Genomic DNA, 27,515 nt, shown 5'->3' on the forward strand with positions numbered 1-27,515 from the left:
GACACGGATGAACGGTAGGGACAAGACAGATACCTAAACGGAAGGCACCACTGCTTGAAGAACTTTTCTCCCAAAAATAGCCTCAGAAGAAGCAAAAGTATCAAATTTGTAAAATTTGTAAAAAGTATGAAGGGAGGACCAAGTCGAAGCCTTACAAATCTGTTCAACAGAAGCATTGTTTTTAAAAGCCCATGTGGAAGCCACAGCTATAGTAGAATGAGCCGTAACTTTTTCAGGGGGCTGCTGTCCAGCAGTCTTGTATGCCAGGCGGATGATGCTTTTCAGCCAAAAAGAAAGAGGTAGCTGTAGCTTTTTGACCCCTACGCTTTCCAAAATAAACAACGAATAGAGAAGATGTTTGACGGAAATCCTTGGTCGCTTGTAAGTAAAACTTCAAGGCCCAAACCACGTCCAAGTTATGTAACAGACGTTCCTTCTTAGAAGGATTAGGACACAAGGAAGGAACAACAATTTCCCGATTAATATTCTTATTTGAAACAACCTTAGGAAGGAATCCAGGTTTAGTACGCAAAACCACCTTATCAGAATGGAATATAAGATAAGGCAAATCACATTGTAACGCAGAAAGCTCAGAAACTCTTCGAGCAGAAGAGATAGCAACTAAAAACAAAACTTTCCAAGATAAAAGCTTAATATTTATGGAATGCATGGGTTCAAACGGAACCCCTTGAAGAACATTGAGAACTAAATTCAAACTCCATGGCGGAGCAATAGGTTTAAACACAGGCTTGATTCTGATTAAAGCTCGACAAAAAGACTGAACACGTCTGGGACATCCGCCAGACGCTTGTGTAGTAAAATTGACAAAGCAGAAATTTGTCCCTTTAAGGAACTAGCTGATAATCCCTTCTCTAATCCTTCTTGGAGAAAGGACAAAATCCTAGGAATCCTAACCCTACTCCATGAGTAGCCCTTGGATTTGCACCAATAAAGATATTTACGCAATATATTATGGTAAATCTCTTTCTAGTGACAGGCTTGCGAGCCTGAATCAAAGTATCAATGACCGACTCAGAGAATCCCCGCTTAGATAAAATCAAGCGTTCAATCTCCAGGCAGTCAGCTGCAGAGAATTTAGATTTGGATGTTGGAACGGACCTTGAATGAGAAGGTCCTGTCTCAACGGAAGTTTCCACAGTGACAGAGAGGACATGTCCACTAGATCCGCATACCAAGTCCTGCGTGGCCATGCAGGCGCTATTAGGATTACCAAAACTCTCTCCTGTTTGATTCTTGCAATCACACGAGGCAGGAGAGGAAATGGTGGAAACACATAAGCCAGGTTGAACGACCAAGGTACTGCAAGAGCATCTATCAGTACTGCTTGGGGATCCCTTGACCTGGACCCGTAACAAGGAAGTTTGGTATTCTGACGAGATGCCATCAGATCCAATTCCGGTGTGCCCCATTGACGAATCAATGATGCAAACACCTCCGGATGGAGTTCCCAATCCCCCGGATGAAAAGTCTGACGACTTAGAAAATCCGCTTCCCAGTTCTCCTGTTCTACTCCTGGGATATAGATTGCTGATAGATGGCAAGAGTGAGCCTCCGCCCATCGGATTATCTTTGAAACCGCTATCATCGCTAGAGAACTCCTTGTTACCCCTTGATGATTGATATATGCTACAGTCGTGATGTTGTCCGACTGGAATCTTATGAATTTGGCCAAAGGACAACTGAGGCCACGCCTGAAGCAGGTTGAATTTTGCTCTCAGTTCCAGAATATTGATTGGTAGTAGAGACTCCTCCTGAGTCCAAACACCCTGAGCCTTCAGGGAATTCCAGACTGCACCCCAGCCCAAGAGGCTGGCGTCCGTCATCACTATTACCCATGCTGGCCTGCGGAAGCACATTCCCTGGGACAGATGATCCTGTGACAACCGCCAAAGAAGAGTTTCTGGTCTCTTGATTCAGATTTATCTGAGGAGATAAATTTGCATAATCCCCATTCCACTGTCTGAGCATGCACAGCTGCAGTGGTCTGAGATGAAAGCGGGCAAACGGAATGATGTCCATTGCCGCTACTATTAATCCAATGACCTCCATACACTGAGCCACTGATGGCCAAGGAATGGACTGAAGTGCTCGGCAAGTATTTAGAATCTTTGACTTTCTGAGCGCTGTCAGAAATATTTTCATGTCTACCAAGTCTATCAGAGTTCCCAAGAATGGAACTCTTGTTAGTGGAACTAGTGAACTCTTTTCTATATTCACTTTCCAACCGTGAGTTCTTAGAAATGCCAACACGATGTCTGTGTGAGATTTGGTCAGATGATATGTTGACGCCTGGATCAAAATATCATCCAGATAGGGCGCCACTGCTATGCCCCGCGGCCTGAGAACCGCCAGAAGGGACCCTAGCACCTTTGTGAATATTCTGGGAGCTGTGGCCAACCCGAAAGGAAGGGCCACGAACTGATAGTGTTCGTCCAGAAAGGCGAACCTTAGAAACTGATGATGATCCTTGTGGATAGGAATGTGAAGATACGCATCCTTCAGGTCCACGGTGGTCATATATTGACTCTCCTGGATCATTGGCAAAATTGTTCCTATAGTCTCCATCTTTAACGATGGTACTCTGAGAAATTTGTTTAGACATTTGAGATCTAAAATTGGTCTGAAAGTTCCCTTTCTTGGGAACCACGAACAGATTTGAGTAAAACCCCTGTCCTACTTTTGGAACTGGGCAAATTACTCCCATGGTATAGAGGTCTTTTACACAGCGTAAGACCGCCTCTCTTTTTGTCTGGTCTACAGACAAACATGAAAGATGAAATCTCCCTCTTGGGAGAAAATCCTTGAATTCCAGCTGATACCCCTGGGTCACGATTTCCAATGCCCTTTTTTTTCCTTTTTCCTCCAAAATCACAATTTCCAATGCCCAGGGATCCTGAACATCCCTTGCCCAAGCCTGAGCGAAGAGAGAAAGTCTGCCCCCTACTAAATCCAGTCCCGGATCGGGGGCTGCCCCTTCATGCTGTCTTGGTAACAGCAGTGGGCTTCGTGCCTTGTTTACCTTTATTCCAGGCCTGGTTAGGTCTTCAGACCGACTTGGATTGAGGAAAATTCCCTTCCTGCTTTGTGGAGGAAGAGGAAGCAGAGGGTCCTCCTTTAAAGTTTCGAAAGGAACGAAAATTATTTTGTTTACCCCTCATTTTAACAGCCTTATCCGGAGGCAGGGCATGACCTTTACCTCCAGTAACGTCAGAAATTATTTCCTTCAATTCAGGCACGAATAGGGTCTTACCTTTAAAAGGAATAGCTAAAAGCTTAGATTTTGATGACACATCAGCAGACCAAGATTTAAGCCACAACGCTCTACACGCTAAAATCACAAAACCTGCATTTTTCGCCGCTAATTTAGCCATTTGAAAAGCGACATCGGTAATAAAAGAATTAGCTAGCTATCCAAAATGTCATCTAATGGGGTCTCAACCTTAAGAGACTCCTCTAGAGCATCAAACCAAAAAGCTGCTGCAGTAGTAATTGGAACCATGCAAGCTAAAGGTTGTAAAAGAAAACCCTGATGAATAAATTTCTTTAGAAGACCCTCTAACTTTTTATCCATAGGATCTTTGAAAGCACAACTGTCCTCAATAGGTATAGTTGTACGCTTGGCCAGGGTAGAAATAGCTCCCTCCACCCTAGGGACCGTTTTCCAAGAATCCCGAATGGTGTCAGATATGGGAAACATTTTCTTAAAAGTAGGAGGGGGAGAGAACGGAATACCTGGTCTATCCCATTCCTTTGTCACAATGTCCAAAATTCTTTTAGGAACCGGAAAAACATCAGTGTAAGTAGGCACCTCTAGATATTTGTCCATCTTACACAATTTCTCTGGTGGTATCACAATAGGGTCACAATCATTCAGAGTCGCTAAAACCTCCCGGAGTAACAGGCGGAGGTGTTCAAGCCTAAATTTAAAGGACATAACGTCCGAATCTGTCTGAGGCAACACATTTCCTGAGTCTGAAAATTCTCCCTTAGACAGCAATTCCCGACCCCCAAATCAGAGCACTGTGAGGGTACATCGGAAATGGCCAATAAAGCATCAGAGGGTTCAGTATTTACCTTAATACCCGACCTACTGCGTTTACCCTGTAAAACTGGCAGTTTAGATAATACCTCTGTAAGGGTAGTAGACATAACTGCAGCCATATCTTGCAGAGTAAAAGAATTAGACGCACTAGAAGTCCTTGGCGTCGCTTGAGTGGGTGTTAAAGGTTGTGACACTTGGGGAGAATTGGATGGCATACTTTTATCACTTAAAATATGTTCTTTGCAGTGTAAGGCCCTTTCAGTACAAGAAGGACACAATGTAAGAGGGGGTTCCACAATGGCTTCTAAACACATAGAGCATTGACTTTCCTCAATGTCAGATATGTTGAACAGGCTAGTAATAACCACAAGAGTCGTGAAACCCTATTTATTGATAAAAACAAATTTTTGAAAAAACAATTGCTGCGCCTTTAAGAAATAAAAAAAGCACACAATTTTTCAAAATCTGCTTAAAAATGTTAACAAACGTTCATTTAACGTATACCTATCCTATATTGCAGTCAGATATTGCACCACAAGCAAGGGGCAAATTAAACCTCCTAAATGAGTAATGTAACACAAAAAACGTTATGAAAAAAACGTAGACAACCCCCTGCAAAATAAACTGCGCATCTGAGGCACGAAAATTAGGCCCCGTCCATCATATGCAATATACTCTCAGCCTAAACAACCGCATGTAAAGCGGTATAGAACTAGCCATGTGGATAAGTATCCTAAATTGTATGATTATAGCCATGTGAACCCCCATCACAATGTACAAACACCAGTTAAATCGAACCGTTTTGCAATAGAAACCATTATGCTGCCCCAGTGTCTAAACCATGCTGCCATAATTGCTTGCTGCATTTAGCCCTGATAAAAAATTAAATACACAGGATTTCAGTAATACCCCTTCTTATGTCTATAGGTTTACTGCTTACCCCTTCCCTCTTTGGGAACTATGCAGCCGGTTCTGAAATATCACAGTCTCTTCAGAAGTAAATGGCTTAACATACCTCAATGCTTGTAGCATGAAAAACGTTCCCCACACTGAAGCTTCTCTAGTACTCCAGCCATTCTGTGGGAACCCACATGGATCTTAGTGACCTCTGCTAAGATCATCAACCTCCAGGCAGAAAACTTCTATATGCTGCCTGAGGAAAATAGTACTCACCGGTACCATTTAAAATAAAAAATTCTTGATTGAAGACTCTTCCTATTACTAGTATAGGCAAAGAGAATGACTGGGGGTGGAGAGAAGGGAGGAGCTATATATACAGCTCTGCTGTGGTGCTCTTTGCCACTTCCTGTTAGCAGGAGAATAATATCCCACAAGTAAGGATGAATCCGTGGACTCGTCGTATCTTGAAGAAGAAATGCAACTTTAAAGGCATTTTCTAAAATATTATAGGATTGAAGTATACTCATGTTTGGTATCTATGAATGCATGCTAGATTATATTAGATGGGACATATATGTGACCAGACAGGTTTATTAATATAAAGAAATAGTGAATATACTAAATATACATTTGAATATATATAAGAATCTGTATGTACTGTTAGCAGTGTTGATAATGAAACTGCATTACTAATTATCTGCTGCCCCCTAATGGACTAAAACTTGTATGATCCTAGCAAACCAAGAGATGTTCAGCTCCGAAGGGCCTATCAGACAAGCTTCAGTAAGCGCGTATACCATATTCACCAATGATTAAAATAAAAAGGGGTGGGGTGTATCACGTGATATAACCTCATGCATAGGAGAAAGAGGGGTATTTTGCTTGCTAAAATTTTGACTGATAACCTTGCTGTCATTTTTGGGACACAATTACTATAAGCAAAATTGGGCTACCTTTTCTTATCCATATTGCAAAATACCTCTCTTAAATTATGAGGTGAACTGGACTTATCTGAAACCCCCCCCCCCAGAATCTTCAATTTGGTATCTGGTAACATATAAAGGGGTTGTTTCATACTTTTATATTTTATATATTGGTGATTTATAAGGGCACTTTGTATTTTAAGTTATATCCATAGTTCTGTGTAAATTAGAACCAGTAATATTCAATGCTTATTATTGTAAGTAAATCTCTCTGGTGTTTATTAAGTTATTTGTAGCTATTGAGATATAATTTAAAACTTATTTTATGGTGGCTAAATAAGAGGTTATTTCAGCTCATATGAATTGGCATATCAATTGGATGTTAAAGTAACGGTCCATACTCTGGTATTTTATTGTGGTATTTTAATGTGATTCATTGAGAGCAAAGCTAATTTTAAAGGTATAGCTTTTATGATCTTTGTAAAGAATTTAACAGCATATGTGTATAGTCTATTCATAATCTAGTATCTTCTATATAAATATATTTCAATGAGTTTATAAATGTAACTAATCTCAAGAATTAAGGAATAAATATTAATTTCAATTGTTTCGTATATACATTTAAATTGGAGGTTGTTTTTAAAGAATAATAACTAATAAAGTGTACTATATCCCTGGTATATACTGACAATCATGAAGAAAACTGCAAGATACGTGGAATCCTCATTCTATGTCCGGAAAATATACGCTTCCATACGAATAGAGGAAAACCCTCCTGCCATCATCCTCAGCGAAGCTGGAGTTTGAAAGAAAAATGGCCCCTGAGCTAGAAGGTCCGGCCACTAAGCCTCCTTGGGGGTTTCTTCAAAGACATCCTCACTAGGTATTCTAATCAAGTTCTACGAGGCCACACAGGAGCGAACAGAATAGTTAAAGTTCTCTTTTGTATAATTCGAGCTATCACTCAAGAAAGAAGAGTAAAAGCTGATTTTGACAACTTTTTGGAAAGATATTCGAAACGCATCATTAAAGGGTATGCACTGAGAAGAACACTTTGTAAGCTGAAGATTGAGAGTTAAATTCCAGCTATGACTAACTAGCAAGTTTACCACTAAGCCATTGTGGGACACAAACAATAGGAGAAATAAACACACCATATAGAAAATCCTAGAAAGATGTACTGTCCTCAAGAGGAATAGAAGTACCGATAAAGTGGAAAAGACACCATCCACCTTAATAGAATACTACCTGTCCAAATGGCTATCCAGAAACATTTACGTAAAACTAGGAGATTTAGGGAAGTTTGCTCCCACTCATTAGAGACAATAAACGCTACCAGTGAAGGTACTGGAAAAAAACCTCAGGGGTCTTTAACTTAGGTTTAAAAACCTTATCCAATTTGTGTACCTGCTTCACCTCAGGCAGTACACCCAGAGTAGCAAACACCTCCTTAAGAAATATCTCAAGTGTTCAATTTAGAACTGAGGAGATAAGTGATCTGCTCACCTTCAGAGCTAGCTAAGGAATCGCCATAAGAAATTGAAAATTATTGACCACTGCAGGACCTAGAATTAGAGGAAATATGCTCAACTTTCCTCTACCTTCTGCCATTTATCAGCAAAACACTCAAAACAGACTAGACTCAACTGTAGTAGAGCTGCAAGAGCCAGAGAATTAACCCCTGCATAACTTCAGGAGACAGGACACTTATGTCCCCAGAGAGAGAATGAAGGGCAGACGTAAGAAATGCCTTATGTAATAAAGCAGAAAAGTACACTGTGCTTTACCCTTCAAATAATCCAACATTGTTCTTAAATTAAACATTTGTAATAACTGCCTCCTGACTCATTTCCGAGGTTGAGTCCTTCATGGAAATGTTAGAGGCAAATATCAATTCAATTAATACTCCTTTTGAAGTGCACTGTACCAAACATAAGAATAAGTAAGAGCAAATACTGATATTGAGAATAAATCACCCGGTAAGCCATTTTCCATATAAGAAAGTATAGATAAGCCCTGGGAAAAAAATCCACAGACAAGAACATATTCCATATGTTGTTGCACAAAACATGAAAAAATATATTGCACCACCATATATAAAAGACAAAAGATATATTAAGATACTGGCAAGAACAATGAATCATGTGTGTCTGTGTTCCATAGCAGAGATAAAAAAGTAAGATTAAGAACTGAGAAAATACATTAGCCATTAGATATGAATATTGCCAAATAAGGATAAGTATGATTACGCAGTGGAAAACGTCAATAAACCAACAGCCATATTTATTTTCTCTATAATAAACAAATATGCTTAGCCGCTGGTAAATGCTAAAAAAACCACCCTAAAAAAATCAATTTCCATACAAGAAAAAAATATATAATAATATGTTTAAGCAATGCTACCACTGATAAAATGATCAGATATGTATATTTTCTATGTAAGAAAAAAGTATGGCTATTGTACGGTTTAAAATTTACTAGACATATCTATTTTCCATATAAGAAAAAGGTATAAATAAACATAGTAAGTGCATTGTAATGCTGATAAACTACCAAACATGTGTGAGCGCTTGAAAAATACAATTATAAGTATGGAAAGAATTGGCAATTATAAGAAACCAAAAAAAGTGTACTTTCTAGATAAGAAAAAAATGTATCAGCACTGTGATGCTAAGCACCAACATTTCCTATATCTTTATGTTCTATGTAAGAAATAAGTACAGATATGCACTGTTAATGGTAAAGCCACCAGATGTATTTTCCATATAATAAATAATGACGCCTTAACCCGCTAATAGTAATAAACCACCAGATTGGTTAATATTCTATATAAAAGAAAAAGGAACTTGAATGCTAATAAAAACCCAGGTATGATTATTTCCCAATTAAGAAATATGTTAAAGCATAGAAAACACTAAGAAAACAGCAAGTATATAAGGTGGGAATATTTTTTACATAAGAAAAAATAAATTAAGATGCAACTCAGAGCAAATTATAAATTGGACATAGAACATATGTGGATCCTTAAAGTTGAGCCCGATTGCCCAGTGCACCGACCATGCTACGGAATAGGGCCCTCAATCCCTCCTGTATGTGTTTGTAAATTTTGTCCTGTATCTTACAAGTCTTGTATTGTTTGATTTAAATGAATTGTATCCATGGACAGCGCTGCGGAATATGTTGGCGCTTAATAAATAAAGTATAATAATAATAATAATGTCAATAATACTGAAATAAAACATGCATGCTTTGAAATATTGCTCACCCTCTCCGTGAAGTAGTGATCCCCTCTAAGGACAATACACCACCTCCTGCGGTCATTAACAGTGGGGCAAGAGGACAGTTAAAGTAGGCCTTCACAGACATAGTGCATGCCAAAGTGATCCTACGGCAGGAAAAAAGTTTAACTCTATCCGCCAAAGGACTATCATTGAATAATGTTGGCAAATGGCTTCAAAACCAATGGTACTGAGAACAGTAGCCAAATACCCTAACCATTAAACCATAGTCTCTCAGCTTGCTTCTAAATAAACAGGGTCAGTAGGGACACAAAGTAAAGTGCCACAACCCGGAGTAAGAGGAACAAAGTGTCACTAACACCTATTAATTCCCTATATAGCTTATGATAGCTAGAGTACTGAATTCCTCCAAAGTCTCAATGCCGTAGATTGCCCTCTAAAAAAAAAAAAAAAAAAAAAAAAAAAGGCCACTGACCAGTGAGCAGAAACAGACCAACCCTAAGTATAAGTGTCCTAAAATATAATAACAAAGAAGCCCCCCCCCCCCGAAGGGTACTTGTCCTTTATTGAGAAATACTGTTGTGTGATAAACAGGGAATCAGTGTTCTGTAACAGAGACCTGATCTGAATCATGCGACAGGAATTAGGTAGGTCAGACATTAAATCCAGATATAAAATACAGTGTGTGCCCCCCTTAAAGTGGCAACTAGCCAGTGAAATGGAGACAATACATGGTAAATTAAAATTTCCCATCTGCTGTTTTAGGCAGCGCACACAGTAGTTACCAGATCTGTCAGTGTTACTCTTCATCCTGACAGGGACCTGTAATATAAGCAAAATCAGTGTAACCAACACTGTTTGCCTAAAAAGGTTAGATAGCTCAGACAAGTTGGAAGGTGGCATGGGAACTTCCCTGCGACACCCAGTGGCCAACATACACCAAAACTCTACTAAGAGAATTACATAGTTTTCAACAACTTCCCTATCCTTTCTTGCAGGAAACAATCCATGAGGACAATACATTTGAATTATCAGAAGAGCACCTCTCTCTGCCTACCTTCATAAAACGAGGCAAAGAACTACTGAGATAGTAGAGGAAGTGGGAGGGATATTTTAATGTTCTGTTTGGGGTGTCTGCCTCCTCCTAGTGGCTAGGTGAAGTATTTCCCATAGGTTATGAATGTTTTCGTGGACCCTCACTGCCATTAGAAGGAAATATCGCCCAAGAGAACTGCAGAACTGATCACAAGCAGATAAGACGGCTGAGACAATTAGCAGAAGCACATAACATTATATAACATTATGTCCATTTATTCCAACTTCAAAGATATGGAAGAACAGATTTTTATTAAATCAAACACTAGAAATCTCTTTAAATGAGCCACCTTCTCAATGATATTTTAGATGGTATAATTTATGGTAACCAATGGCCAGCACAAAATGTAATACCTCAAGGAAACAAAGTGTTAAAAGTAGCAAAATTCATCCTATCTACCCACTAACTCCATTTACAAAATGTGTAAATCTGGTTATAAATAACGTGGAGGTTGCAAGATATCGTTAAACCCTTGCGCCAATTGGATATAGGTACAATGTCATACAGTACTTTGCTCAACGTACTGTGTTGACCTAGTACCTACGTCCAGCACTATCGCACACTGTGGTCCCTTCTGTCAGCTTAAACAGAGGAGACTGCAGAAGGGGGCAGAAGACATCTGCTTTCCTATCTGATGATGTTCCCATACTATAAGAAGCCAGATCGTTACAGAGAGTGTCACTGTGTCACTCTCTGTAACGAGTGTTCTTTGGTGCAAGTGGGAGCGGTGGGAAGGAAGAAGGGATGCAGTTGGGCGGCCCAGCAAGTAGGGGGTTGCACTGTAATAAGATTATTCGATGATTGGCGTATGATGATGTGACTCCCTTTCTCCTCACATAGCTTAATATATATATTTATTTTTTTACTTCTGTTTTATTGTTTTTAAATAGAAAACATTAAAGGTTAAAAGGGACAGTCTAATCAAAAATAAACGTTCATGATTCAGATAGGGCATTAATTTTAAACAACTTTCCAATTTACTTTTAACATAAATTTTGCTTTATTCTTTTGGTATTTTTGGAAAAGCTAAACTTAGGTAGGCTCATATGCTAATGTCTAAGCCCTTGAAGGTCACCTCTTATCTGAATGCATTTTGACATTTTTTCACAACTAGGGCATTAGTTCATGTATGCCATATAAATGTAACATTGTGCTCACGCCCGGGCAGTTACCTAGGAGTCATGAGCACTGATTGGCTAAAATGCAAGTCTGTCAAAAGAACTGAAATAAGGGGGCAGTCTGCAGAGGCTTAAAAATAAGGTAATCGCAGACGTAAAAAGTGCATTTATATAACTGTGTTGGTTATGCAAAACTGGGGAATAGGTAATAAAGAGGTTATCTATATTTTTAAACAAAAATTCTGGTGTAGACTGTCCCTTTAAGCTTTATTTAGTGTTGTTGCTTTTCTCTCTCCAGCTTTGGAGTAGATTTTTGTATAAACTAAAAGCCAGTACCCAGGCTATACTGTCAAGGTAACAAAAGTTTTAATAACTAAATTGAACTTACTTGTGAAAACATGTTAAACGTTTTAATGAGGCCAGCACATTGTACACATCATCTTCATCTGCTTCTTCTGTCTGGTGGTTGAAACAAACAATCATCATTACCATTCAGTAGCCTCTTCTTAATCTTCATCTTAAAAAGGACATTAAAGTCAAAATTAAAGCGTTTCTTAAGAAGGGATGCTCTATATGAATAATGACTTTCCAACTTACTTTTATAATCAAATTGTGCAGGCACCAGCTACTATTGAGCATGTGCAAAAGTTCACAGTATTTGTATACGAGCCTGTGATTAGCTGATGGCTGTCACATGAAACAGGGGGCAAGCAAACAGAAGTAAATTGTGTCAAACAAAGCTACTGTCCATTTAAAATTCAGAGTAAGTGCCATTGCATTGTCTCTTTATTATACATTTGTTTATGCTTATGCAATTCTACTGTAATTTATGGTCCTTTAAATGAATCTAAAAGAATTTTAATAAATACTAAGGATAGGACTAAATTCCAATATAAACATGTATAACTGTTCTATTTAAAACAAAGGTAAACAACTGTACTGGCTTATATAAAATAAAAAGCATGATAATTTATATAAAAAGGGGTTGTCACAGCAACTTTCCATCTTTTGAAACAAAAAGGAAAATAAACAAAAATTAGTTACTAATAAATCATTTTTTTTTAATGTTCAGGGAACCCACACACACATTTTAAATACTTAAAAGAACATGAAATGCAAATTACATGTGGGATTACACAGTTCACTAGAAGACAACATATTCCTACATACCAGAGCTTTATTACCTCCAACTCTTCTAGAATCCCTCATTTATACATATGGCCAAGTAGAGGAGGAAACCAAAATGACACCAAATAAAAGTGGTGGAAATGAAGTGCAAAACAAGTTCTGCTTACACTTGTACAGAAAAAAAGGGTGGGGTTATGGAATATCTTTATCATAAAGAAACATAATTTATGTGAGAACTTACCTGATCAATTCATTTCTTTCATATTGGCAAGAGTCCATGAGTGACGTATGGGATATACATTCCTACCAGGAAGGGCAAAGTTTCCCAAACCTCAAAATGCCTATAAATACACCCCCTCACCACACCCACAATTCAGTTTAACGAATAGCCAAGAAGTGGGGTGATAAGAAAGGAGCGAAAGCATCAAATAAGGAATTGGAATAATTGTGCTTTATACAAAAAAATCATAACCATCAGAAAAAGGGTGGGCCTCATGGACTCTTGCCAATATGAAAGAAATTAATTTATCAGGTAAGTTCTCACATAAATTATGTTTTCTTTCATGTAATTGGCAAGAGTCCATGAGCTAGTGACGTATGGGATAGCAGATACCCAAGATGTGGAACTTCCACGCAAGAGTCACTAGAGAGGGAGGGATAAAATAAAGACAGCCAATTCCGCTGAAAAAATAATCCACAACCCAAATCAAAAAGTTTTAATCTTATAATGAAAAAAAAAATGAAATTATAAGCAGAAGAATCAAACTGAAACAGCTGCCTGAAGTACTTTTCTACCAAAAACTGCTTCCGAAGAAGAAAAAACATCAAAATGGTAGAATTTAGTAAAAGTATGCAAAGAAGACCAAGTTGATGCTTTGCAAATCTGATCAACAGAAGCTTCATTCCTAAAAGCCCAGGAAGTAGAAACTGACCTAGTAGAATGAGCCGTAATCCTTTGAGGCAGGGATTTACCCGACTCCACATAAGCATGATGAATCAAAGACTTTAACCAAGACGCCAAAGAAATGGCAGAAGCCTTCTGACCTTTCCTAGAACCAGAAAAGATAACAAATAGACTAGAAGTCTTCCTGAAATCTTTAGTAGCTTCAACATAATATTTCAATGCTCTTACTACATCCACAGAATGTAAAGATCTCTCCAGAGAATTTTTAGGATTAGAACACAATGAAGGGACAACAATTTCTCTACTAATGTTGTTAGAATTCACAACTTTAGGTAAAAAATTAAATGAAGTCTGCAACACCGCCTTATCCTGATGAAAAATCAGAAAAGGAGATTCACAAGAAAGAGCAGATAACTCAGAAACTCTTCTAGCAGAAGAGATGGCCAAAAGGAACAAAACATTCCAGGAAAGTAATTTAATATCCAGAGAATGCATAGGTTCAAACGGAGGAGCCTGTAAAGCCCTCAGAACCAAATTAAGACTCCAAGGAGGAGAGATTGACTTAATGACAGGCTTGATACGAACCAAAGCCTGTACAAAACAATGAATATCAGGATGATTAGCAATCTTTCTGTGAAAAAGAACAGAAAGAGCAGAGATTTGTCCTTTCAAGGAACTTGCAGACAAACCCTTATCCAAACCATCCTGAAGAAACTGTAAAATTCTAGGAATTCTAAAAGAATGCCAAGAGAATTTATGAGAAGAACAACAAGAAATGTAAGTTTTCCAAACTCGGTAATAAATCTTTCTAGACACAGATTTACGAGCCTGTAACATAGTATTAATCACTGAGTCAGAGAAACCTCTATGACTAAGTATTAAGCGTTCAATTTCCATACCTTCAAATTTAATGATTTGAGATCCTGATGGAAAAATGGGCCTTGAGATAGAAGGTCTGGCCTTAACGGATGTGTCCAAGGTTGGCAACTGGCCATCCGAACGAGATCCGCATACCAAAACCTGTGTGGCCATGCTGGAGCCACCAGCAGCACAAACGAACGCTACATTAGGATTTTGGAAATCACTTTTGGAAGAAGAACTAGAGGCGGAAAGATATAAGCAGATTGATAATTCCAAGGAAGTGACAACGCGTCCACTGCTTCTGCCTGAGGATCCCTGGATCTGGACAGATACCTGGGAAGTTTTTTGTTTAGACGAGAAGCCATCAGATCTATTTCTGGAAGTCCCCACATTTGAACAATCTGAAGAAATACCTCTGGGTGAAGAGACCATTCGCCCGGATGTAACGTCTGGCGACTGAGATAATCCACTTCCCAATTGTCTACACCTGGGATGTGAACCGCAGATATTAGACAGGAGCTGGATTCTGCCCATACCAGTATCCGAGATACTTCTTTCATAGCCTGAGGACTGTGAGTCCCACCTTGATGATTGACATACGCCACGGTTGTGACATTGTCTGTCTGAAAACAAATAAACGATTCTCTCTTCAGAAGAGGCCAGAGCTGAAGAGCTCTGAAAATCGCACAGAGTTCCAAAATGTTGATTGGTAATCTCGCCTCCTGAGATTCCCAAACCCCCTGTGCTGTCAGAGATCCCCATACAGCTCCCCAACCTGAAAGACTTGCATCGGTTGAGATCACAGTCCAGGTTGGACGAACAAAAGAGTCCCCTTGAACTAAACGATGGTGATCCAACCACCAAGTCAGAGAAGATCGAACATTGGGATTTAAGGATATTAATTGTGATATCTTTGTATAATCCCTGCACCATTGGTTCAGCATACAAAGCTGGAGAGGTCTCATGTGAAAACAAGCAAAAGGGATCGCGTCTGATGCAGCAGTCATAAGACCTAGAATTTCCATGTACAAAGCTACTTGAAGGGAATGATTGAGACTGAAGGTTTCGACAAGCTGAAACCAATTTCTTTTCTGTTAGAGACAAAGTCATGGACACTGAATCTATTTGGACACCCAAAAAGGTTACCCTTGTCTGAGGAATCAAGGAACTCTTTGGTAAATTGATCCTCCAACCATGTTTTTGAAGAAACAACACAAGTTGATTCGTATGAGATTCTGCAGAATGTAAAGACTGAGCAAGTACCAAGATTGTCCAAATAAGGAAATACCGCAATACCCTGTTCTCTGATTACAGAGAGAAGGGCACCGAGAACCTTTGAAAAGATCCTTGGAGCTGTTGCTAGGCCAAACGGAAGAGCAACAAACTGGTAATGCTTGTCTAGAAAAGAGAATCTCAGAAACTGATAGTGATCTGGATGAATAGGAATATGAAGATATGCATCCTGTAAGTCTATTGTAGACATATAATGCTCTTGCTGAACAAAAGGCAGAATTAGTCCTTATAGTCACCATTTTGAATGTTGGTATCCTTGCATAACGATTCAATATTTTTAGATCCAGAACTGGTCTGAAGGAATTCTCCTTCTTTGGTACAATGAACAGATTTGAGTAAAACCCCAGACCCCGTTCCAGAACTGGAACAATTACCCCAGCCGACTCTGGGTCTGAAACATTTCAGAAACGCTTGAGCCTTTACTGGGTTTACTGGAATGCGTGAAAGAATCTTCTCACAGGCGGTCTTACCTTGAAACCTATTCTGTACCCTTGTGAAACAATGTTCTTAATCCAAAGACTTTGAATCAAATTGATCCAAACATCTTTGAAAAATCGTAACATGCCCCCTACCAGCTGTGCTGGAATGAGGGCCGCACCTTCATGCGGATTTGGGAGCTGGTTTTGACTTTCTAAAAGGCTTGGATTTATTCCAGACTGGAGAAGGTTTCCAAACGGAAACTGTTCCTTTAGGGGGAAGGGTCAGGCTTTTGCTCCTTATTCTGACGAAAGGAACGAAAACGATTAGCAGCCCTATATTTACCTTTAGATTTTTTGTCCTGAGGCAAAAAGGCTCCCTTCCCCCCAGTAACAGTTGAAATTATTGAATCCAACTGAGAACCAAATAATTTGTTACCTTGGAAAGAGAAAGCAACGTTGACTTAGAAGTTATATCTGCATTCCAAGACTTAAGCCATAAAGCTCTTCTAGCTAAAATAGCTAAAGACATATACCTGACATCAATCCTAATGATATAAAAAATGGCATCACAAACAAAGTTATTAGCATGTTGAAGAAGTTTAACAATGCTAAAAGCATTATGGTCTGACACTTGTTGCGCTAAAGCCTCCAACCAGAAGGTGGAAGCGGCAGCAACATCAGCCAAAGAAATAGCAGGTCTAAGAAGATTACCTGAACATAAATAAGCCTTCCTTAGAAAGGATTCAAGCTTCCTATCTAAAGGATCCTTAAAAGAAGTACTATCTGCCGTAGGAATAGTAGTACGTTTAGCAAGAGTGGAGATAGCCCCATCAACTTTGGGGATTTTTTCCCAAAACTCTAAATTATCAGATGGCAAAGGGTACAATTTCTTAAACCTTGGAGAAGGAGTAAATGAAGTACCCAGACTATTCCATTCCCTAGAAATTACTTCTGAAATAGCATCAGGAACTGGAAAAACTTCTGGAATAACTACATGAGGTTTAAAAACTGAATTTAAACGCTTATTAGTTTTAATATCAAGAGGACTAGACTCCTCCATATCTAATGCAATCAACACTTCTTTAAGTAAAGAACGAATAAACTCCATCTTAAACAAATAACATAATTTATGCTTACCTGATAAATTCCTTTCTCCTGTAGTGTAGTCAGTCCACGGGTCATCCATTACTTATGGGATTATATCTCCTCCCTAACAGGAAGTGCAAGAGGATCACCCAAGCAGAGCTGCTATATAGCTCCTCCCCTCTACGTCATACCCAGTCATTCGACCGAAACCAAACGAGAAAGGAGAAACTATAGGGTGCAGTGGTGACTGGAGTTTAATTTAAAATTTAGACCTGCCGTAAAAAACAGGGCGGGCCGTGGACTGACTACACTACAGGAGAAAGGAATTTATCAGGTAAGCATAAATTATGTTTTCTCCTGTTAAGTGTAGTCAGTCCACAGGTCATCCATTACTTATGGGATACCAATACCAAAGCTAAAAGTACACGGATGACGGGAGGGACAGGCAGGATCTTTACACGGAAGGAACCACTGCCTGTAGAACCTTTCTCCCAAAAACAGCCTCCGAAGAAGCAAAAGTGTCAAATTTGTAAAATTTTGAAAAAGTGTGAAGTGAAGACCAAGTTGCAGCCTTGCAAATCTGTTCAACAGAGGCCTCATTCTTAAAGGCCCAAGTGGAAGCCACAGCTCTAGTAGAATGAGCTGTAATCCTTTCAGGAGGCTGCTGTCCAGCAGTCTCATAGGCTAAACGTATTATGCTACGAAGCCAAAAAGAGAGAGAGGTAGCCGAAGCTTTTTGACCTCTCCTCTGTCCAGAATAAACGACAAACAGGGAAGAAGTTTGACGAAAATCCTTAGTTGCCTGCAAATAAAATTTCAGGGCACGGACGACGTCCAGATTGTGCAGAAGTCGTTCCTTCTTTGAAGAAGGGTTAGGGCACAATGATGGAACAACAATCTCTTGATTGATATTCTTGTTAGTGACTACCTTAGGTAAGAACCCAGGTTTAGTACGCAGAACTACCTTGTCTGAATGAAAAATCAGATAAGGAGAATCACAATGTAAGGCCGATAACTCAGAGACTCTTCGAGCCGAGGAAATAGCCATTAAAAACAGAACTTTCCAAGATAACAGCTTGATATCAATGGAATGAAGGGGTTCAAACGGAACACCTTGCAGAACGTTAAGAACTAAGTTTAAGCTCCACGGCGGAGCAACAGTCTTAAAAACAGGCTTAATCCTAGCCAAAGCCTGACAAAAAGCCTGAACGTCTGGAACTTCTGACAGATGTTTGTGTAAAAGGATAGACAGAGCTGAGATCTGTCCCTTTAACGAACTAGCAGATAAACCCTTTTCTAAACCTTCTTGTAGAAAAGGCAATATCCTAGGAATCCTAACCTTACTCCATGAGTAACTCTTGGATTCGCACCAATATAAGTATTTATGCCATATTTTATGGTAAATTTTCCTGGTAACAGGCTTCCTAGCCTGTATTAAAGGTATCAATCACTGACTCCGAGAATCCCCGCTTTGATAGAATCAAGCGTTCAATCTCCATGCAGTCAGCCTCAGAGAAATTAGATTTGGATGTTTGAAAGGACCCTGAATCAGAAGGTCCTGTCTCAGAGGCAGAGACCATGGTGGACAGGACGACATGTCCACTAGATCTGCATACCAGGTCCTGCGTGGCCACGCAAGCGCTATTAGAATCATCGATGCTCTCTCCTGTTTGATCCTGGCAATCAATCGAGGAAGCATCGGGAAGGGTGGAAACACATAAGCCATGTTGAAGACCCAAGGTGCTGTCAGAGCATCTATCAGTACCGCTCCCGGGTCCCTGGACCTGGATCCGTAACAAGGAAGCTTGGCGTTCTGGCGAGACGCCATGAGATCCAGATCTTGTTTGCCCCAATGATGAAGCAGTTGGGCAAACACCTCCGGATGAAGTTCCCACTCCCCCGGATGAAAAGTCTGGCGACTTAGGAAATCCGCCTCCCAGTTCTCCACGCCTGGGATGTGGATCGCTGACAGGTGGCAAGAGTGAGACTCTGCCCAGCGAATTATCTTTGAGACTTCCATCATCGCTAGGGAACTCCTTGTCCCTCCCTGATGGTTGATGTAAGCCACAGTCGTGATGTTGTCCGACTGAAACCTGATGAACCTCAGAGTTGCTAACTGAGGCCAAGCCAGAAGAGCATTGAAAATTGCTCTTAATTCCAGAATGTTTATTGGAAGGAGTCTCTCCTCCTGAGTCCATGATCCCTGAGCCTTCAGGGAATTCCAGACTGCGCCCCAACCTAGCAGGCTGGCGTCTGTTGTTACAATCGTCCAATCTGGCCTGCGGAAGGGCATCCCCCTGGACAGATGTGGCCGAGAAAGCCACCATAGAAGAGAATCTCTGGTCTCTTGATCCAGATTTAGCATAGGGGACAAATCTGAGTAATCCCCATTCCACTGACTTAGCATGCACAATTGCAGCGGTCTGAGATGCAGGCGTGCAAAAGGTACTATGTCCATTGCCGCTACCATTAAGCCGATTACCTCCATGCATTGAGCCACTGACGGGTGTTGAATGGAATGAAGGACACGGCAAGCATTTAGAAGTTTTGTTAACCTGTCCTCTGTCAGGTAAATTTTCATTTCTACAGAATCTATAAGAGTCCCTAAGAAGGGAACTCTTGTGAGTGGCAATAGAGAACTCTTTTCTACGTTCACCTTCCACCCATGCGACCTTAGAAATGCCAGAACTAACTCTGTATGAGACTTGGCAGTTTGGAAACTTGACGCCTGTATCAGAATGTCGTCTAGGTACGGAGCTACCGCTATTCCTCGCGGTCTTAGTACCGCCAGAAGAGAGCCCAGAACCTTTGTAAAGATTCTTGGAGCTGTAGCTAACCCGAAGGGAAGAGCTACAAACTGGTAATGCCTGTTTAGGAAGGCAAACCTTAGATACCGGTAATGATCCTTGTGAATCGGTATGTGAAGGTAGGCATCCTTTAAATCCACTGTGGTCATGTACTGACCCTCTTGGATCATAGGTAAGATGGTCCGAATAGTTTCCATTTTGAACGATGGAACTCTTAGGAATTTGTTTAGGATCTTTAAGTCCAAGATTGGTCTGAAGGTTCCCTCTTTTTTGGGGGACCACAAACAGATTTGAGTAAAACCCTTGTCCGTGTTCCGACCGCGGAACTGGGTGGATCACTCCCATTAGTAAAAGGTCTTGTACACAGCGTAGAAACGCCTCTTTCTTTATCTGGTTTGCTGACAACCTTGAAAGATGAAATCTCCCTTTTGGAGGAGAAGTTTGAAGTCCAGAAGATATCCCTGAGATATGATCTCTAACGCCCAGGGATCCTGGACATCTCTTGCCCAAGCCTGGGCGAAGAGAGAAAGTCTGCCCCCCACTAGATCCGTTTCCGGATCGGGGGCCCTCACTTCATGCTGTCTTAGGGGCAGCAGCAGGTTTTCTGGCCTGCTTGCCCTTGTTCCAGGACTGGTTAGGTTTCCAGCCCTGTCTGTAGCGAGCAGCAGTTCCTTCCTGTCTTGGAGCGGAGGAACTTGATGCTGCTCCTGCCTTGAAGTTACGAAAGGCACGAAAATTAGACTGTTTAGCCCTTGGTTTGGCCCTGTCTTGAGGCAGGGCATGGCCCTTACCTCCAGTAATGTCAGCGATAATTTCTTTCAAACCGGGCCCGAATAATGTCTGCCCTTTGAAAGGAATGTTAAGCAATTTAGATGTCACATCGGCTGACCAGGATTTAAGCCACAGCGCTCTACGCGCTTGAATGGCGAATCCGGAGTTCTTAGCCGTAAGTTTAGTTAAGTGTACTACGGCATCAGAAATAAATGAATTAGCTAGTTTAAGGACTTTAAGCTTGTCTATAATCTCATCCAATGGAGCTGTGCTAAGGGCCTCTTCCAGAGACTCAAACCAGAATGCCGCCGCAGCCGTGACAGGCGCAATGCATGCAAGGGGTTGTAATATGAAACCTTGCTGAACAAACATTTTCTTAAGGTAACCCTCTAACTTTTTATCCATTGGATCTGAAAAAGCACAGCTATCCTCCACCGGGATAGTGGTGCGCTTAGCCAGAGTAGAAACTGCTCCCTCCACCTTAGGGACCGTCTGCCATAAGTCCCGTGTGGTGGCGTCTATTGGAAACATTTTTCTAAATATAGGAGGGGGTGAAAAAGGCACACCGGGTCTATCCCACTCCTTGTTAACAATTTCTGTAAGCCTTTTAGGTATAGGAAAAACGTCAGTACACGCCGGTACCGCAAAAACATAATTTATGTAAGAACTTACCTGATAAATTCATTTCTTTCATATTAACAAGAGTCCATGAGCTAGTGACGTATGGGATATACATTCCTACCAGGAGGGGCAAAGTTTCCCAAACCTTAAAATGCCTATAAATACACCCCTCACCACACCCACAAATCAGTTTAACGAATAGCCAAGAAGTGGGGTGATAAGAAAAAGTGCGAAGCATATAAAATAAGGAATTGGAATAATTGTGCTTTATACAAAAAAATCATAACCACCACAAAAAAGGGTGGGCCTCATGGACTCTTGTTAATATGAAAGAAATGAATTTATCAGGTAAGTTCTTACATAAATTATGTTTTCTTTCATGTAATTAACAAGAGTCCATGAGCTAGTGACGTATGGGATAATGACTACCCAAGATGTGGATCTTTCCACACAAGAGTCACTAGAGAGGGAGGGATAAAATAAAGACAGCCAATTCCTGCTGAAAATAATCCACACCCAAAATAAAGTTTAACAAAAAACATAAGCAGAAGATTCAAACTGAAACCGCTGCCTGAAGAACTTTTCTACCAAAAACTGCTTCAGAAGAAGAAAATACATCAAAATGGTAGAATTTAGTAAAAGTATGCAAAGAAGACCAAGTTGCTGCTTTGCAGATCTGGTCAACCGAAGCTTCATTCCTAAACGCCCAGGAAGTAGATACTGACCTAGTAGAATGAGCTGTAATTCTTTGAGGCGGAGTTTTACCCGACTCAACATAGGCAAGATGAATTAAAGATTTCAACCAAGATGCCAAAGAAATGGCAGAAGCTTTCTGGCCTTTCCTAGAACCGGAAAAGATAACAAATAGACTAGAAGTCTTACGGAAAGATTTCGTAGCTTCAACATAATATTTCAAAGCTCTAACAACATCCAAAGAATGCAATGATTTCTCCTTAGAATTCTTAGGATTAGGACATAATGAAGGAACCACAATTTCTCTACTAATGTTGTTGGAATTCACAACTTTAGGTAAAAATTCAAAAGAAGTTCGCAACACCGCCTTATCCTGATGAAAAATCAGAAAAGGAGACTCACACGAAAGAGCAGATAATTCAGAAACTCTTCTAGCAGAAGAGATGGCCAAAAGGAACAAAACTTTCCAAGAAAGTAATTTAATGTCCAATGAATGCATAGGTTCAAACGGAGGAGCTTGAAGAGCTCCCAGAACCAAATTCAAACTCCAAGGAGGAGAAATTGACTTAATGACAGGTTTTATACATACCAAAGCTTGTACAAAACAATGAATATCAGGAAGAATAGCAATCTTTCTGTGAAAAAGAACAGAAAGAGCAGAGATTTGTCCTTTCAAAGAACTTGCGGACAAACCCTTATCCAAACCATCCTGAAGAAATTGTAAAATTCTCGGTATTCTAAAAGAATGCCAAGAAAAATGATGAGAAAGACACCATGAAATATAAGTCTTCCAGACTCTATAATATATCTCTCGAGATACAGATTTACGAGCCTGTAACATAGTATTAATCACGGAGTCAGAGAAACCTCTATGACCAAGAATCAAGCGTTCAATCTCCATACCTTTAAATTTAAGGATTTCAGATCCGGATGGAAAAAAGGACCTTGTGACAGAAGGTCTGGTCTTAACGGAAGAGTCCATGGCTGGCAAGATGCCATCCGGACAAGATCCGCATACCAAAACCTGTGAGGCCATGCCGGAGCTATTAGCAGAACAAACGAGCATTCCCTCAGAATCTTGGAGATTACTCTTGGAAGAAGAACTAGAGGCGGAAAGATATAGGCAGGATGATACTTCCAAGGAAGTGATAATGCATCCACTGCCTCCGCCTGAGGATCCCGGGATCTGGACAGATACCTGGGAAGTTTCTTGTTTAGATGAGAGGCCATCAGATCTATCTCTGGGAGCCCCCACAATTGAACAATCTGAAGAAATACCTCTGGGTGAAGAGACCATTCGCCCGGATGCAACGTTTGGCGACTGAGATAATCCGCTTCCCAATTGTCTACACCTGGGATATGAACCGCAGAGATTAGACAGGAGCTGGATTCCGCCCAAACCAAAATTCGAGATACTTCTTTCATAGCCAGAGGACTGTGAGTCCCTCCTTGATGATTGATGTATGCCACAGTTGTGACATTGTCTGTCTGAAAACAAATGAACGATTCTCTCTTCAGAAGAGGCCAAAACTGAAGAGCTCTGAAAATTGCACGGAGTTCCAAAATATTGATCGGTAATCTCACCTCCTGAGATTCCCAAACTCCTTGTGCCGTCAGAGATCCCCACACAGCTCCCCAACCTGTGAGACTTGCATCTGTTGAAATTACAGTCCAGGTCGGAAGAACAAAAGAAGCCCCCTGAATTAAACGATGGTGATTTGTCCACCACGTTAGAGAGTGTCGAACAATCGGTTTTAAAGATATTAATTGAGATATCTTCGTGTAATCCCTGCACCATTGGTTCAGCATACAGAGCTGAAGAGGTCGCATGTGAAAACGAGCAAAGGGGATCGCGTCCGATGCAGCAGTCATAAGACCTAGAATTTCCATGCATAAGGCTACCGAAGGGAATGATTGTGACTGAAGGTTTCGACAAGCTGTAATCAATTTTAGACGTCTCTTGTCTGTTAAAGACAGAGTCATGGACACTGAATCTATCTGGAAACCCAGAAAGGTTACCTTTGTCTGAGGAATCAATGAACTTTTTGGTAAATTGATCCTCCAACCATGATCTTGAAGAAACAACACAAGTCGATTCGTATGAGACTCTGCTAAATGTAAAGACGGAGCAAGTACCAAGATATCGTCCAAATAAGGAAATACCACAATACCCTGTTCTCTGATTACAGACAGAAGGGCACCGAGAATCTTTGTGAAAATTCTTGGAGCTGTAGCAAGGCCAAACGGTAGAGCCACAAATTGGTAATGCTTGTCTAGAAAAGAGAATCTCAGGAACTGATAATGATCTGGATGAATCGGAATATGCAGATATGCATCCTGTAAATCTATTGTGGACATATAATTCCCTTGCTGAACAAAAGGCAATATAGTCCTTACAGTTACCATCTTGAACGTTGGTATCCTTACATAACGATTCAATAATTTTAGATCCAGAACTGGTCTGAAGGAATTCTCCTTCTTTGGTACAATGAAGAGATTTGAATAAAACCCCATCCCCTGTTCCGGAACTGGAACTGGCATAATTACTCCAGCCAACTCTAGATCTGAAACACAATTCAGAAATGCTTGAGCTTTCACTGGATTTACTGGGACATGGGAAAGAAAAAATCTCTTTGCAGGAGGTCTCATCTTGAAACCAATTCTGTACCCTTCTGAAACAATGTTCTGAATCCAAAGATTGTGAACAGATTTGATCCAAATTTCTTTGAAAAAACGTAACCTGCCCCCTACCAGCTGAACTGGAATGAGGGCCGTACCTTCATGTGAACTTAGAAGCAGGCTTGGATTTATTCCAGACTGGAGATGGTTTCCAAACTGAAACTGCTCCTGAGGACGAAGGATCAGGCTTTTGTTCTTTGTTGAAACGAAAGGAACGAAAACGATTGTTAGCCCTGTTTTTACCTTTAGATTTTTTATCCTGTGGTAAAAAAGTTCCTTTCCCACCAGTAACAGTTGAAATAATAGAATCCAACTGAGAACCAAATAATTTGTTTCCCTGGAAAGAAATGGAAAGTAGAGTTGATTTAGAAGCCATATCAGCATTCCAAGTCTTAAGCCATAAAGCTCTTCTGGCTAAGATAGCCAGAGACATAAATCTAACATCAACTCTAATAATATCAAAAATGGCATCACAGATGAAATTATTAGCATGCTGGAGAAGAATAATAATATCATGAGAATCACGATTTGTTACTTGTTGCGCTAGAGTTTCCAACCAAAAAGTTGAAGCTGCAGCAACATCAGCCAATGATATAGCAGGTCTAAGAAGATTACCTGAACATAGATAAGCTTTTCTTAGAAAAGATTCAATTTTTCTATCTAAAGGATCCTTAAACGAGGTACCATCTGACGTAGGAATGGTAGTACGTTTAGCAAGGGTAGAAATAGCCCCATCAACTTTAGGGATTTTGTCCCAAAATTCTAACCTGTCAGGCGGAACAGGATATAATTGCTTAAAACGTTTAGAAGGAGTAAATGAATTACCCAATTTATCCCATTCCTTAACAATTACTGCAGAAATAGCATTAGGAACAGGAAAGACTTCTGGAATAACCGCAGGAGCTTTAAAAACCTTATCCAAACGTATAGAATTAGTATCAAGAGGACTAGAATCCTCTATTTCTAAAGCAATTAGTACTTCTTTAAGTAAAGAGCGAATAAATTCCATCTTAAATAAATATGAAGATTTATCAGCATCAATCTCTGAGACAGAATCCTCTGAACTAGAAGAGTCCAAAGAATCAGAATGATGGTGTTCATTTAAAAATTCATCTGTAGAGAGAGAAGATTTAAAAGACTTTTTACGTTTACTAGAAGGAGAAATAACAGACAAAGCCTTCTTTATGGATTCAGAAACAAAATCTCTTATGTTATCAGGAACATTCTGCACCTTAGATGTTGAGGGAACTGCAACAGGCAATGGTACATCACTAAAGGAAATATTATCTGCTTTAACAAGTTTGTCATGACAATTAATACAAACAACAGCTGGAGAAATAGCTACCAAAAGTTTACAGCAGATACACTTAGCTTTGGTAGATCCAGTAGGCAGTGGTTTTCCTGTAGTATCTTCTGGCTCAGATGCAACGTGAGACATCTTGCAATATGTAAGAGAAAAAACAACATATAAAGCAAAATAAATCAAATTCCTTATAAGACAGTTTCAGGAATGGGAAAAAAATGCCAAACATCAAGCTTCTAGCAACCAGAAGCAAATGAAAATGAGACTGAAATAATGTGGAGACAAAAGCGACGCCCATATTTTTTGGCGCCAAATAAGACGCCCACATTATTTGGCGCCTAAATGCTTTTGGCGCCAAAAATGACGCCACATCCGGAACGCCGACATTTTTGGCGCAAAATAACGTCAAAAAATGACGCAACTTCCGGCGACACGTATGACGCCGGAAACGGAAATGAATTTTTGCGCCAAAAAAATCCGCGCCAAAAATGACGCAATAAAATGAAGCATTTTCAGCCCCCGCGAGCCTAACAGCCCACAGGGAAAAAAGTCAAATTTTTGAGGTAAGACAAAATATGATTATTTAAAGCATAATCCCAAATATGAAACTGACTGTCTGGAAATAAGGAAAGTTGAACATTCTGAGTCAAGGCAAATAAATGTTTGAATACATATATTTAGAACTTTATAAATAAAGTGCCCAACCATAGCTTAGAGTGTCACAGAAAATAAGACTTACTTACCCCAGGACACTCATCTACATGTTTGTAGAAAGCCAAACCAGTACTGAAACGAGAATCAGTAGAGGAAATGGTAAATATAAGAGTATATCGTCGATCTGAAAAGGGAGGTAAGAGATGAATCTCTACGACCGATAACAGAGAACCTTATGAAATAGACCCCGTAGAAGGAGATCACTGCATTCAATAGGCAATACTCTCCTCACATCCCTCTGACATTCACTGCACGCTGAGAGGAAAACCGGGCTCCAACTTGCTGCGGAGCGCATATCAACGTAGAATCTAGCACAAACTTACTTCACCACCTCCCTTGGAGGCAAAGTTTGTAAAACTGATTTGTGGGTGTGGTGAGGGGTGTATTTATAGGCATTTTAAGGTTTGGGAAACTTTGCCCCTCCTGGTAGGAATGTATATCCCATACGTCACTAGCTCATGGACTCTTGTTAATTACATGAAAGAAATATTTATCCAGCCTACATACTTTCTCTGGAATTGCAACCGTGTTACAATCATTCAGAGTTGCTAATACCTCCCCATGTAATACACGGAGGTTCTCAAGCTTAAATTTAAAATTTGAAATCTCTGAATCCAGTTTACTTGGATCAGATCCGTCACCCCCAGAATGAAGCTCTCCGTCCTCATGTTCTGCAAATTGTGACGCAGTATCAGACATGGCTCTATTATTATCAGCGCACTCTGTTCTTACCCCAGAGTGATCGCGTTTACTCCTAAATTCTGGCAATTTAGATAGTACTTCAGTCATAACATTAGCCATGTCTTGCAAAGTGATTTGTATGGGCCGCCCTGATGTACTTGGCGCCACAATATCACGCACCTCCTGAGCGGGAGGCGAAGGTACTGACACGTGAGG

The 27,515-nt window shown here is 40.2% G+C and overlaps 1 protein-coding gene across 1 annotated transcript in view; it reads right to left on the reverse strand.

The window, feature by feature from the left end:
* STAG1 (stromal antigen 1) overlaps positions 1 to 27,515 on the reverse strand; it is a 788,714-nt gene that overhangs the window by 384,027 nt on the left and 377,172 nt on the right. Inside the window, exon 15 of the mRNA XM_053709754.1 lies at positions 11,728 to 11,798. Coding sequence (XP_053565729.1) covers positions 11,728 to 11,798 — 71 coding nt within the window. The remainder of the gene's footprint in view (positions 1 to 11,727; positions 11,799 to 27,515) is intronic.

The sequence above is a fragment of the Bombina bombina genome, chromosome 4, assembly GCF_027579735.1.
Source record: "Bombina bombina isolate aBomBom1 chromosome 4, aBomBom1.pri, whole genome shotgun sequence".
NCBI lineage: Eukaryota > Metazoa > Chordata > Amphibia > Anura > Bombinatoridae > Bombina > Bombina bombina.